This window comes from Coregonus lavaretus (assembly GCF_964263955.1).
Source record: "Coregonus lavaretus genome assembly, chromosome: 18".
In the NCBI taxonomy this organism is placed as follows: Eukaryota; Metazoa; Chordata; class Actinopteri; order Salmoniformes; family Salmonidae; genus Coregonus; species Coregonus lavaretus.
Window position 1 is genome coordinate 21,403,381 of NC_140005.1, and position 15,809 is coordinate 21,419,189.

General features: G+C 42.8%; 1 protein-coding gene across 1 annotated transcript in view; it reads right to left on the reverse strand.

Annotated features, from left to right (window-relative positions):
* LOC311146062 (formin-like) overlaps positions 1 to 15,809 on the reverse strand; it is an 81,695-nt gene that overhangs the window by 33,385 nt on the left and 32,501 nt on the right. The window contains exon 13 of the mRNA XM_084182525.1: positions 6,787 to 6,879. Coding sequence (XP_084038651.1) covers positions 6,787 to 6,879 — 93 coding nt within the window. The remainder of the gene's footprint in view (positions 1 to 6,786; positions 6,880 to 15,809) is intronic.

Consider the following 15,809-nt stretch of genomic DNA (forward strand, 5'->3'; position numbering starts at 1 on the left):
TCGTTGTTTGACTCCCCGAATTGCTTAATCTTCTGCTTGTCTATCCCAGTGATTACCGTATTCTGAACCTGTGCCCGTGCCCTCAACTACGACTACGCCCGCTCCCTTGGTACCTCTGCCTGTCTCTGCCTTGCCCGGTTTTGACCACAGCTCGCCAGACCACGATTAAGCTATTCCCTTGTCTGTACTCTAATAAAGCATCGCAATTCTGCGATTGGATCTTACCACTCTGTCCGAGTATTCATTACACACAACAGTTTTCAGCTGTGCTAACATAATTGCAAAAGTGTTTTCTAATGATCAATTAGCCTTTTAAAATGATAAACTTGGACTAGCAAACACAACGTGCCATTGGAACACAGGACTGATGGTTGCTGATAATGGGCCTCTGTACGCCTATGTAGATATTCCATTAAAAATCAGCCGTTTCCAGCTACAATAGCCATTAACAACATTAACAATGTCTACACTGTATTTCTGATCAATTTGATGTTATTTTAATGGACCAAAATATTGCTTTTCTTTCGAAAACAAGGACATTTCTAAGTGACCCCAAACTTTTGAATGGTAGTGTATATTATCCATATCCTTGTTCAGCCATGACTCTGTGAAACATGTTGATAGGATAGTCTTGAACGGAGCTCGTCCAGTTTGTTCTCCAGTGATTGTACGTTCGCCAATAGAACAGAGGGCAGAGGTGGATTATTTACTTGCCGACGTGGTTTCGTCAGGGTGCCGCCCGTAGGCCTCTCTTACGCCGTCTTTTCCTTTTCAAAGTCTCTGGGATTAGGGCCTGGTCCAGGGTGAGCAGTATGTCCTGCGACGCAAACTTGTTGAAGTACATTTCTTCTGTTCTGATGTCCAGAAGCTATTTTTGGTCATAGGAAACGATGGTGGAAACATTATGTACAAAAAAGTTCAGATCAGCGCAAAAACAACACACAAAATAGCAGAATTGGTCAGGAGCCCGTAAAACGGCAGCTATCTATTGCAGCGCCATTCTCATCTCATAAATAGGCTGAGAGCTGCTGTGAGTTAGGGACTCAACATTTCAGCATTCTATCAAAAATGTCCAAAATCTGAGTAGATCAAATAAGAGGAGGAGCAGTACTGTATGTACGGAAGGGAAGCAGGGGTGGGTCATAGCCCCCACAGCTTCCTCACAGCTTCCTGAAAGCCTCCCAGGCAGTTCTGGGTCAGCGCTCCACAGACACGGTCACATGAGTTGCTCTGCTCCCCTGCCTCGCAAGCATGGAGTGCACTATGACCAACAGACTCTCCCTCCTCCATAAAAAGCATACAGTGTGTATGAGATAATACTGGCTCCCTTCCTACACATGCTTGCTTATGGTTATAGCTGTCCATTAATACCGATGACGATTGCTACAACAAGCACACCGGCACGCATGCACGCCTGGACAACACTGATACTGTTTCCAGTCAATTAAATATTTAGAGCCTTCACAACCCTTGTGTGTGAGAACTATTGCTTTGTTCTGTGTATTGAAGTCATGGAACCATCCTCAGGAGGTGAACAATGGAATGGACCTGTCTTCAGCACTAAACCGCACTGCTTCACATATTAAGGGCAACTGCTGGAGGAGCTTTGTTTATTAAGAATGGTTTATACGTTTCCCACTGGAAAGTTTATGTTCAAGATGTGGTTTTGTTAACCAATAACATTTTGTAGCCAGTGGCAACCATCATGGTTTAAAGACCTTTCAAATATTATGTGATATTGACCAAGAATACAGATAGAGGTTTGACCACTGGAATGTTAAAAAGAGTAAACATTCTAGAATACATTTCCGTTTGCAATGTGTAACTAGGAGACAAACATATCAAGGCAGACTTTGTTTGCAACACATACAGTACATTAATAATTTATATGCTGAAAACACTGCCCTGCCTCCAGTTCTCACTCTGTACCTCCAACAACATATGGATGCAATCTCTCTGTGAGATACCTAATTTGCATAATTTATAGAAAGAGCCTATTGTTTCACAATATTCTCTGTCCGCCGCAAGTAATGTGTGCAATTTGCCCTTTAATGTAGTAAAATGTAGATCGCCTTGCGTGACGCTGACGCTTTTGTCTGTCACTAGTACTTTGTAAAGATAAAAGAGGTTGTTGAGGATGTTGGCCCCAGAGAGAGAGGTGGCTCCACTTTAAGCCAACTCTGATGCTCTGTCAGACCTATAGAGGTCTATAGACCTGCGGCAGTGTGTTTTGTTAATAGCCCGCTCTTTGTTGCTCTTTGTGGCATGGTGAAATGTGTGAAGGCCCTCACCTCGCCTGTGGCAGCTATGTAAAATTGGTGAAGGTGGTGAGATTGCATGCAGGTGGTTGTTGGCTTGCCAAGTTGCTTTGAGTTGGATTCTGTTTGGTTGCACTTATGATGTTTACCCACTGCGAGACTGATGAGAGCTTGATCGTTTAAAACCAGTGAACTGTGTCCAATGTTGTGAGAACATTGGCAGAAGCACACCTACGTACTGTATGGGAGTCCTAGTTGGCAGTCATTCAAATGGGGAAGAGCTTCTGTATGTATTATGGTGCTTTAGCGACACGAGCCTCTGTCTGCAAGCCACATTGTAATGCATGTTAGGAGCAGATGTGTCTCTGCTATGTGAACAATAACTCCTGGGAATATTTACACAGTCATTTCCAGTAAATCAGGGATCACACCGCGTTTCTGTGAACTCCTTCCCTCTGCCTTTCACATCCCTATGATCAATAGTAATCACAGTTGAACATGTTGGTCCTTTGGGTCGTTGGAGGAACGCTCCGAGATGGATGTCCACTTTCTCTCTAGGAACACTATGACCTCTGTGTTTCCTCATGTTGCATACCACAGAAACCTTACAGGAGCCCATGTCTGCATGATGGAAGTGGATAAGCTTTATGTTTTCAATGGAAGCAGCTCTACTGGCTGACTGGCTGACTTTGCAAGGCACTGGAGGGGGCTGTGGGGAGGGGAGGGTCTTGGATGAAGATGTCTAGTGGAGGGGGGAGAGGTGGAAGGGATCAGAGCGTCTCTGTCTCGGTGCAGTGTGTCTCTGGCTGCCACGGTGGTCCCCAAGCTGTCCCACTGAGTCCAGCCAGCCTTTACGAGCCCTCAGCCAGGGATGTCCTGCCAGCTTTATAGCAGCCATGAGTACAGGCAGCATGTTAAGGGCAATGTGATCCTCTCTACAGGGTTAAGCTTTAGACTCCTGTCCCTGTGCTGTCTGACAGGCAGCCCCCTCTCTAACTAACGCTTGGCCTGGGCTCCACCAGCACCCAACTAACGGCCTGACAGGGCAAAAAAATATATTGAAGAGCTAAATTACAGCTTTGGGCTTTAATGGTTCCTCTCTGTGTTTTTGAGAAAGGAAAACTGGACCTCTCTAGTTTATCTCTGAGTTTGGTTTCTTTACATGACATTCTCCTCAGCAGTAAATAATCTATGTGGAGAATATTTCAACTCTGAAGACAGATTTGGAGAACAGTGGATTCATTCTCCATTCAGAGAGATGACAGGCTAGCACAGAGATATTTTTACATTTTACATTTTTAGTCATTTAGCAGACGCTCTTATCCAGAGCGACTTACAGTTAGTGAATACATATATATATATTTTTATACTTGCCCCCCGTGGGAATCGAACCCACAACCCTGGCGTTGCAAACGCCATGCTCTATCAACTGAGCTACATCCCTGCCGGCCATTCCCACCCCTACCCTGGACGACGCTGGGCCAATTGTGCGCCGCCCCATGGGTCTCCCGGTCGCGGCCGGCTGCGACAGAGCCTGGATTCGAACCAGGATCTCTAGTGGCACAGTTTGCACTGCTATGCAGTGCCTTAGACCACTGCGCCACTCAGGATATGACAGAGGGGGTGAATATACATCATAACTATCTACTGGTAGAACTAGGGAGTGTGTCACAGAGCATGATTGAAGGTAATCTCATCACTCAGTCCAGTGGATGGGCTCTGACACAGGCCTCTGCTTGCCTCAGGTGCAGTGAGTGATATCAAACAATCGAGGATCCTCATTTCCAAGAGCTGTCATTACAATCAGTAGAGAATAAGTGGCCTGTGGAGAACAAGGGGAGTGTAAACACATCTAAACACCCAATCAGGCCGGACCCAGTGCAGCCACTCTGGCCCCTGGCTTTATTAGCTCTCACTGGGGATCAAACAGCCTGCGCTGCCCTGCCCTGCCCAGCCTGGCTGCCTGGGTTAGGTGACATGCAATGAGTCTGCTGGAGCAGTATCTACTAAAACAACACATAAAACAACCCATAGCACCCCCTATCAGTCAACACATGGGGTCATGTCTAGGGTTGCAAAGCTACCAGTAATTTACCAAAGTTACCAGAATCTTCAGTAATTTAGGTAATTAACAGAAAATATATGGCAATCTATCGTCATTTATACTTGAATAACTTTTTAAATTTTTTATTCATATATAGTAATAATTTTTCATATCTGTGTCCATATTGTCCATGAGTTTCTAGTAGATGGACCATATGGTTGAAGAGAAAATAGCCTAATTAATGGAAAATGCATCTAATCAACAATGGCATTATTTTCAATTAACTCTAAAACTCAATTGACTTTTCTTCACAACTGCCACCAGTTTTACGCATATAACATTGACAACTAATACATATTGACATAGTACTACATGATTCCATATGTGTTATTTCATAGTTTTTATGTCTTCACTATTATTCTACAATGTAGACAATAGTAAAAATAAAGAAAAACCCTGGAATGAGTAGGTGTGTCCAAACTACTGTATACACTGTATATGATAGATTACATAAAATCCTTGAAAGGTACCAATATTCTGGTAATTTAGTGGTAAACTTTGAAAGTTTCCAGTAATATATTCTCCCTTTCGAACCCAAGTCCAGTGCCGTGTATTCATGGATGCCAAGGGAAGCCAGGCTTCCCCAAAAAATTTACTAATTAAAAAAACAATGTCAAATAATGTATCTTTCATCTCTCATAATTTTCTTTCAATTCGCAAGAGGCTGAATGTATGAGAAAGCATCCGAGAGAGAAACAGCACCCCTCTGTCTGTGTATGTGTAGCCCATATCTCTGATGCTGTCTGGTCAAAAAGAGTATGACATTGTTGCCGCCCATAACATTGAATGCAAGGGAAGCCAGTGAGCATTTGGCCTCCGTTGATTAAAAAAAGTAGAAAATAATAGCAAATCAGCGTTGCGGTAAACTGAGTGCGCTCAACTGTGAATGGTCCTGGCGTACCAAAGAAAAATGTCAAGGGAAGCCAGTTTGGATTTGGCTTCACACCAATCACATTACATCAAAAGCAAAATGTAATTGACAGAAAAAACTTGAATTATTGCATCTCATTGTGTTGTTGTCCTCTGGTGGCTAGCTAGCTCGCTAAAATTGTCCCTTTCCCTAATTAGCCATGGATGGAGATAGGGATTTGGACTTGTGGTTTTACTTAATTCTCCATACTGGCCAATGATTTAACAACGATTCTGATCCAAACATAAATTCATACATTGTGCCCCTGGGCTGAGAGGATGGAAGCTCAATATGTAGCTAGATTTACATTTTTAGTCATTTAGCAGACACTCTTATCCAGAGCGACTTACAGTTAGTGAATACATATTTTTTTATACTGGCCCCCCGTGGGAATTGAACCCACAACCCTGGCGTTGCAAACGCCATGCTCTATCAACTGAGCTACATCCCTGCCGGCCATTCCCTCCCCTACCCTGGACAAAGCTGGGCCAATTGTGCGCCGCCCATGAGTCTCCCGGTCGCGGCCGGCTGCAACAGAGCCTGGATTCGAACCAGGATCTCTAGTGGCACAGTTAGCACTGCGATGCAGTGCCTTAGACCACTGCGCCACTCAGGAGCCCGGTAGTAGTCTAATGTTAACTAGCTGGCTCATCGTTGCCCAAGAAAGGAAGTTAGGCTAGCGAGCAAGCATTTTAGCCAAGTAGTCTAGGACAACAAAAAATAAAAGCATGTACTGTATGACAGAGTCATAGACCATTTCGTCAACATGAAAGAGAGGTGGATGGCATTGGCGTTTCTCTACAGATAGGGTGAGTCAACATATTTTTTCTACTTGTACAAACGCACACACGCATGCAGGCGCGCACACACACACACACACACACACACACACACACACACACACACACACACACACACACACACACACACACACACACACACACACACACACACACACACACACACACACACACACACACACACACACACACACACACACACACACACACACACAGAAATCAGAACCATGGACAGCCACATCATATTTAGCTTACGTTGACTGGACTAAATTGTTTTTGCTATCTTCTAGTTGTCACTGTACTAGACTAGGCATAGGTGATTTAATGATGCTGAAGTTGAAATGGTGCTGGAATAGTGGAGGCAGCTTCTGTTTTCTTTGCGCCTTTCGGTAACTCTCCGTGGTTCTAAATCAATAGTTGTTTAGTAGTCCGAAAATGTCGGAAACATTAACTTGCTTGACCATGCTGTAGGTAATGTAACTTCTATATGCAATATGCTTTGTGGACTTCACCGGACAGAGGTTGCTCTCCGGTTTTGTGATGAAACAAAGGTGTGGTTGAATTTATTCTGCCACTGTGTCTTCTTATTGTCTCGGCCTTAGGCCTATATATCACGGTGGCAAGGCATATGAACTAACAGGTTATAGAGCAAGTAAATGTCCTAGTCATGTCTCCTCTCCTCCCCTCTCTCTGGTTCTGGTTTGTTTTACTCACCGGTCGAGACGAAGGCCTCCATTTTCTCCTTGAAGGGCTGAAGGTTCTTCTCTGAGGAGTTAGCACACACCTTCTGAACAGCCTTTTCACACGCTGGGGGAGAGCGAGAGAGCGGGAAATGTTAAATATCGGAAATTTCTCAGCAGGAATGGATTAAAAAAGCTCTGGCCTGGGGTGGGTGGGGGAGAGAAAGTGTGAGCGAGAGTAGACTGTATACTGCGGTGTACTGTGTGAATTTGGCATTTATTATTGGGCTAAGCTGTAAAACAATAACAAGCGTGCCCAAACAGCAAATGTAGCACATTTCCAGCACTTTCATAAGTGAGTTAACTAATGCCTGCCGAAGGAAAACATTTGAGGGAAAATGTGTGTGAATCTCCTCCAAAACATCCCAAACAGATGGCTATTGAAAAGACCTTGCAATCACTTAAATGAGCTTGGTCTGCATTCAAAATGAGAAATTGATTATAAATCTTCATAAACACATTCAATAGACAGCTGATGGAAATACAGTTCTACTTACATTGTCCAAATACTTTTCTTTGAATGGGAGTAGGGTGTTCAATCTGTTACTCTCAAACAATTTGACGAGATAAAACATGTTGAAGCCACAGATACTGGGCTATGACAGTCATCCAACCAACACCTTGAGTGTTTGGCCCACTAGCTAGATAGGACATGGTGGCAGTAGATGGGCCTGTCCTGTTCTGGCTCTCCCCAGTGGAACTGTACATGTGGGTGACGGCTGAATGTGGAAGCCTTGTTTGTTGTGGATGGGTCTTTGTTGCCCTGCCAAACCACCTAGCTCACACAGGCTCAAAGGAAACAACGATGACTTGGGCAAACATGAGCCAAACTATTTCATTTCCTCCTAAAAATCAGCGTGGGATGCTATATACAGAGCCGCCTGCCAGAATAACTTTTGCAACTTTACACAAACCTGCAAGTCATTAATGAGTGCAGTAAATACCTTGTGTTGGTTATTACTGCATAGCTAAATGTCTTAACAACACAACAGGAACACTTGGCTGGTTAGAGTGTGAGACTGGTTCACTGGTTTCCAGAATAATCCAGAGGGATGTATTAAGAACAGGTGAATTATCCCAGTTACCCACTATCCTTTTCCAGGGTCTCAGGAATAGTTGCTCTTGAAAGGTGCACACTACTTGAGTAAGAAAAGACACTGTTCCAACAACATCATCCACAGCTGAGAGACAACCATGAAACAAACCTGATCAGGTGAGCCAGCTCAAACATGACTGAAAATATCCTACTTTAAAAAAGTATTTGATCCCTCGCTCCTTAAAATCCCCCCGTCTCAAACAGGCACATTAAAGGGTGTTCAAAACAGCAAGACTACAATTAAGAGGCGGATCTCCTCTAAATGTGGTCCAGACAGTGTAGACCACAAGAAGGAAACCCCCAAAACATCAGCAGCTGGATGAAATAAAAACCTAGTGGGCTCTGGTTTAGGACATTGTCTTACAGTGACAATACTTAGGCATGGAGGAGGGGTAGGGGTAGGGGTAGGGGGAGGGGGAGGCAGAGGAGGAGAAGTAGGATCAAGGAAGCCCTTTCTAAAGCAGCTATCTCCTGGGGATATGCAGGCTACAGTATAAAAGTACTACTACAGTGTAAAAGTATTACTACAGTCTAAAAGTATTGTTACAGTGTAAAAGTTTTGCTACAGTGTAAAATTATTACTACAGTGTAAAAGTATTGCTACAGTGTAAAAGTATTACTACTGTGTAAAACTATTGCTACAGTGTAAAAGTATTACTACAGTGTAAAAGTATTACTACAGTGAAACAGTATTACTACAGTGAACCAGGCCAACTGAAGGTTCGCTATGCTCCCAGGGGCCTGCTCCCCTCACAGCCACCTAATCCCATTACTGTAAATATGTCCATGCTGTTCTCTAATTGGCTAGTGAGTGTTAATCTGGGTCCTCTGTGCCCAAACAGCTGTGTCAGTTTCCCTGGGGTAGAGAGAGAGAGGGAGGAAGGGAGACAGAGACTGCAGTTGAGGCTCTTCCTTCACAGAGGAAAAAACTCTGTTGCAAATGACCACCACAAGGGGATTGCTTTCCTATCAATGATCAGTATTAACCAGTTAACTGCTAAGGCACACCAGGAGCTTGGTCCACTCCACACACACCCACACAGTCATCAAGAGGGCACGACAGCGCCTCTTCCTGCTCAGGAGGCTGAAAAGATTTGGCTTGGGCCCTCGGATACTGAATAAGTTCCACAGCTGCACCAACTCTGCATCGTTGGGAAGGGCTCGTAATCAAGCATTTCAAGCAAGTTACACCAGTTGTATTTGACACCCTGTGTTAAGGCGGTTAGACAGAAGCAGGTCATACTGCTACTGTCAGTGCTGTTTTTCCTGTCTGGCTTCCTGTTCAGTCACCAGGTCACAAGGGACCTGTCTCCCCTCCCACCACCACATTCAGGCAGGGCCAGCCTTCATACAGACAGTGGATTCAGCATTATTGTGGAAGGTGACTGATATCTTTGTGTAAATCAAGATAGAAGTAGTGTTATTTCACTGAAGAAGACTGATTTCTAGATGTTACTCATCATAAACTGTAAGCAACACATGAAATGTCCACACAAATTCTGTATCCAAATACATGTAGAGGAATCTATTTAAAAACCTCTACATTTGTGATATCCATGCAGGTTTATTTGGGTTTAGAGTGGAGATATAAGACAAATATGATGGCAGGATGATTTGATGCCCATATTCTCAAGGGTTGCCCAAACAGTATGTGGTTAATACTGTAGTAAGGCATGGATACATGTATACAGGAAGCTCGCCCACTACATGCTGTCTGTAGGGACACTGGGCTAGCTGGTATGCCAGAGGATTGCATCATATAAGGTATGTTACTGTACTGTAACATGGGGAGTGGGCTAACATGAAAAGACAGAGTCTGACTTCTGCTCCGAGACATGGCAAACGCAGTTAGTCAAGCTCACTTTGATGTAATGAATGAACCATGAATTCCCCACAAAGCTACAGGGAAACGTTAGGCCATTGAACAGCGCCGGAAGAAGATGGCTGCCGTTTTACAGCCCTCTAACCAATTGTACTATTATGTGTGTTTTTCCGCGTTATTTGTAATTTATTTTGTACATAATGTTTATGCCATCGTCTCTTATAACCAAAGAGAGCTTCTGGATATCAGGACAGCGATTACTCACCTCGCGTTGGACGAACACTTTTTTTTCAACGAGGCGTTCGCGAAGGATATTCTACAGACTCCAGACAAGGCCCAGATCCCCGTCATTCGCGTGAGGAAGAGACGGAGATACCGTGGACGTAGGTCGGGGTGCCTTGTAAAGATCCGACGGCGAACGAGTAAACTGCCTCTCCCATCAATCCTATTAGCCAACGTTCAAGCTTTGGATAATAAAATGGACGATTTAAGATTACGGTTATCCTACCAACGGGACATTAAAAACTGTAATATCTTATGTTTCACGGAGTCGTGGCTGAATGACAACAATGACAACATTCAGCTAGCAGGCTATACGCTACATCGGCAGGACAGAACGGCAGACTCGGGTAAGACGAGGGGTGGCGGTCTCTGTATTTTTGTAAACAACAGCTGGTGCACAAAATCAAATACTAAGGAAGTCTCAAGGTTTTGCTCGCCTGAGGTAGAGTATCTTATGATAAGCTGTAGACCACACTATTTACCAAGAGAGTTTTCATCTATACTTTTCATAGCTGTCTATTTACCACCACAAACCAATGCTGGCATTAAGATTGCACTGAATGAGTTGTACAAGGCCATTAATCAACAGGAAAACGCTCATCCAGATGCAGCGCTCCTAGTAGCAGGGGACTTTAATGCAGGGAAACTTAAATCCGTTCTACCTCATTTCTACCAGCATGTTAAATGTGCAACCAGAGGGGAAAAAACTCTAGACCACCTTTACTCCACACACAGAGACGCATACAAAGCTCTCCCTCGCCCTCCATTTGGCAAATCTGACCATAACTCTATCCTCCTGATTCCTGCTTATAAGCAAAAACTGAAGCAGGAAGCACCAGTGACTCGGCTAATAAAAAAGTGGTCAGATGACGCAGATGCTAAGCTACAGGACTGTTTTGCTAGCACAGACTGGAACATGTTCAGGGATTCTTCAGACAGCATTGAGGAGTACACCACATCAGTCACTGGCTTCATCAATAAGTGCATCGATGATGTCGTCCCCACAGTGACCGTACGTACATACCCCAACCAGAAGCCATGGATTACAGGAAACATCCGCACTGAGCTAAAGGGTAGAGCTGCCGCTTTCAAGGAACGGGACTCTAACCCGGACGCTTATAAGAAATCCCGCTATGACCTCCGACGAACCATCAAACAGGCAAAGAGTCAATACAGGTCTAAGATTGAATCATACTACACTGGCTCTGACGCTCGTCGGATGTGGCAGGGCTTGAAAACTATTACAGACTACAAAGGGAAGCACAGCCGCGAGCTGCCCAGTGACACAAGCCTACCAGACGAGCTAAACCACTTCTATGCTCGCTTCGAGGCAAGCAACACTGAAGCATGCATGAGAGCACCAGCTGTTCCGGACGACTATGTGATCACGCTCTCCGTAGCCGATGTGAGTAAGACTTTTAAGCAGGTCAACATTCACAAGGCCGCAGGGCCAGACGGATTACCAGGACGTGTACTCCGAGCATGTGCTGACCAACTGGCAAGTGTCTTCACTGACATTTTCAACATGTCCCTGACTGAGTCTGTAATACCAACATGTTTCAAGCAGACCACCATAGTCCCCGTGCCCAAGAACTCTAAGATAACCTGCCTAAATGACTACCGACCCGTGGCACTGACGTCTGTAGCTATGAAGTGCTTTGAAAGACTGGTCATGGCTCACATCAACAGCATAATCCCAGAAACCCTAGACCCACTCCAATTTGCATACCGCCCCAACAGATCCACAGATGATGCAATCTCTATCGCACTCCACACTGCCCTTTCCCACCTGGACAAGAGGAACACCTACGTGAGAATGCTATTCATTGACTACAGCTCAGCATTCAACACCATAGTGCCCTCAAAGCTCATCACTAAGCTAAGGATCCTGGGACTAAACACCTCCCTCTGCAACTGGATCCTGGACTTCCTGACGGGCCGCCCCCAGGTGGTAAGGGTAGGTAACAACACATCTGCCACACTGATCCTCAACACGGGGGCCCCTCAGGGGTGCGTGCTCAGTCCCCTCCTGTACTCTCTGTTCACCCATGACTGCATGGCCAGGCACGACTCCAACACCATCATTAAGTTTGCCGACGACACAACAGTGGTAGGCCTGATCACCGACAACGATGAGACAGCCTATAGGGAGGAGGTCAGAGATCTGGCCGTATGGTGCCAGGACAACAACCTCTCCCTCAACGTGACCAAGACAAAGGAGATGATTGTGGACTACAGGAAAAAAAAGAGGACTGAGCACGCCCCCATTCTCATCGACGGGGCTGTAGTGGAACAGGTTGAGAGCTTCAAGTTCCTTGGTGTCCACATCACCAACGAACTATCATGGTCCAAACACACCAAGACAGTCGTGAAGAGGGCACGACAAAGCCTATTCCCCCTCAGGAGACTAAAAAGATTTGGCATGGGTCCTCAGATCCTCAAAAAATTCTACAGCTGCACCATCGAGAGCATCCTGACTGGTTGCATCACCGCCTGGTATGGCAACTGCTTGGCCTCTGACCGCAAGGCACTACAGAGGGTAGTGCGTACGGCCCAGTACATCACTGGGGCAAAGCTCCCTGCCATCCAGGACCTCTATACCAGGCGGTGTCAGAGGAAGGCCCTCAAAATTGTCAAAGACTCCAGTCACCCTAGTCATAGACTGTTCTCTCTGCTACCGCACGGCAAGCGGTACCGGAGTGCCAAGTCTAGGTCCAAAAGACTTCTCAACAGCTTCTACCCCCAAGCCATAAGACTCCTGAACAGCTAATCATGGCTACCCGGACTATTTGCACTGCCCCCCCACCCCATCCTTTTTACGCTGCTGCTACTCTGTTAAGTATTTATGCATAGTCACTTTAACTCTACCCACATGTACATATTACCTCAACTAGCCGGTGCCCCCGCACATTGACTATGCAACGGTACCCCCCTGTATATATAGCCTCCCTACTGTCACTTTATTCTATTGTATATATAGCCTCCCTACTGTCACTTTATTTTTTACTTCTGCTCTTTTTTTTCTCAACACTTTTTTGTTGTTGTTTTATTCTTACTTTTTTGTTTAAAATAAATGCACTGTTGGTTAAGGGCTGTAAGTAAGCATTTCACTGTAATGTCTGCACCTGTTGTATTCGGCGCATGTGACCAATAAAATTTGATTTGATTTGATTTGATTTGATCAAGACAATGGCACATTATTCTGTAGACCCTGAGATGTTTAGAAAACAAAACATTGTACACTTGGATAATCATTGAGCGCTACATATTTGACTGCCATATAGAGTAGGTTTCTGTTCTCAAAGTTCTACTGCTATAACTCATTAAAGATTCATGTTGATTCTGTTATGCACTCCTTTTTTTTAGTCTTTTTTTTTTTTAGGGGGTAGATCAGCTTTAATATTGCAGATAGATTGTAACTTCCATCAATGTAATTGTCTGCATAACTTCCAATCCCCCATATGTTTTTTATTTTCTTGCAAATATATATATATATATATATACATATACATACATACACATACACATACATACATATAAATACATATACATACATATATATATATATACATATCCTTTAAAAAAAAACTTTCCAACCCCACGCCCCCTTCCCTAATTGGAGTAAACTAGTGAACAACAATGCTTAGGCCTCTACTTCCAGCTAATACATATTATATACATTTTATGGACACAGTCAATTTTACAATAATTATATTTTGTTTGTTTTTACTCCTGAACTTCCTCTACCCTCAACCTCTCCGATCATTTTCATGATGTCCATCCGGTTTGCGTCTATATGCCATATCTTTCTAACTGTGCTCTTTCACAAAAGCTCTCAACCTATAACCTATATACTTATTATGGACACAGTATGCTTTACATTAGTTATCTTGTTGTTATTAGTTGTTGTTAGTTGTTATTAATCCCATCATTCAACTTCATTCAACACCACCCATCTATCTCTTAACACCATCCATATTGGATTTCTATTTGCCATATATTTTTCAACTGTACTGTGATGTTTAAAAAAAGTTCTGAACTCTTCTATTCTCATTGTTTCTACAGATTGTAAATTGAAAATAAACATTTTTGCTAAAAGTATTATAATATTATTGATCGATTGACTATGACTTTTCAGATCACCCAGTAGTGCTATCTGCAGGGTTAGCTCCAGGTAAATATTGCAATCCTTTAGCCATTCCTGGACCTGTATCCAAAAACAGGCTACTAATGGACAGTACCAAAACAAATGATCTAATGATTCTGTCTCTTCGCAGCAAAATCTGCAGAGCTGGGAAGATTGTATCCCCCATATAAATAACATTATATTGGTAGCAAGAATTTTGTATAATAATTTAAATTGAAAAATTCTAAGTTTTGAATCTGGTGTCGTTTTGCGTATCAGTTCATAAACACTATGCCATGGAATCGGTACATCAAAAATTTCTTCCCAACTATTTTGCAATCTATATGGGACAGCTGTCAATCCTTTGGTCCTTAAATGAAACTGGTATACTTTTTTATTTATCACAATTTTCTTTAACCAATTATGTTCTTTAATGCAGGGCCGACAGATAAGTTCCTTACTTTTTCCCCCTTCCAATTATTTGGTTGTAATTTTGGGTTGAGCAGATATCTCTATATGTTTTTGTTAGCTGCATGTGTGACATAACTCCACCAGTCCTACCTATGATATCATTTACAAAGATTATACCTTTTTATTTTATTTTATTCAACAAATAATGTTTTTTTAATCAATTAGTATATTTGAGTTTAACCACAATATTTGTTGCATTATTTGTTCTGTCGTTTCTGGAGGATTAAATTGAAATTGCAACCAACTTTCTATGGCTTGTTTTAGAAATAGTGATATTTGGGAGATTATTTCCTTTTCAAATAACTGAAAGTGAGAGGTTGTAATCTGAATAAAGGGAAAAAGGCCATTCTTGAACATTGGGTGAGACAATCTTACTAATTTGCTAGAGAACCAGTTCGGATTTAAGTATAACTTTTGTATGACTGAAGCTTTTAGTGATAGGTCTAATGCTTTAATATTTAATAATTTCTGTCCTCCGAATTCATATTCATTATATAAATAGGCCAGTTTAATTTTGTCTGGCTTGAAGTTCCAAATACAATTGAATATTTTTTTCTCATATAATTTCAAAAACTGTTCGCTAGGCGTAGGCAAGACCATAAGCAAATAGGTAAACTGGGATAATACTAAAGAGTTAATCAGGGTGATTTTTCTACAAATTGACAGGTATTTACCTTTCCATGGTAGCAAGATCTTATCTATTTTTGCTAACTTTCTATTACATTTATTGGAGTGAGATCATTTATTTCATTTGGGATATGTATTCCGAGTATATCCACATCACCATCAGATCATTTTATTGGTAAACTACATGGTAATGTACATTTAAATTTTTTTAGTGATCCAATACGTAATATAGTACATTTATCATAATTTGGTTGTAATCCAGAGAGGTTAGAAAATGTATCTAGATCCTCTATGAGGCTGTGGAGGGATTCAAGTTGTGGATATAAAAGAAAACATGAATCATCAGCGTACAATGACACCTTTGTTTTTAAGTCCCGGATTTCTAATCCCTTGATATTATTGTTGGATCTGATTTTAATAGCTAACATTTCGATGGCCATAATAAATAGATATGCCGATAGTGTTATGCACTCCTTTACTTCTAACCATCACTGACAATAAAAAACTCACACAGATATACTGACACTACGTATGTTTTCGCCCTTCAAGCATGAATGTTTTCAAAACTCTTTT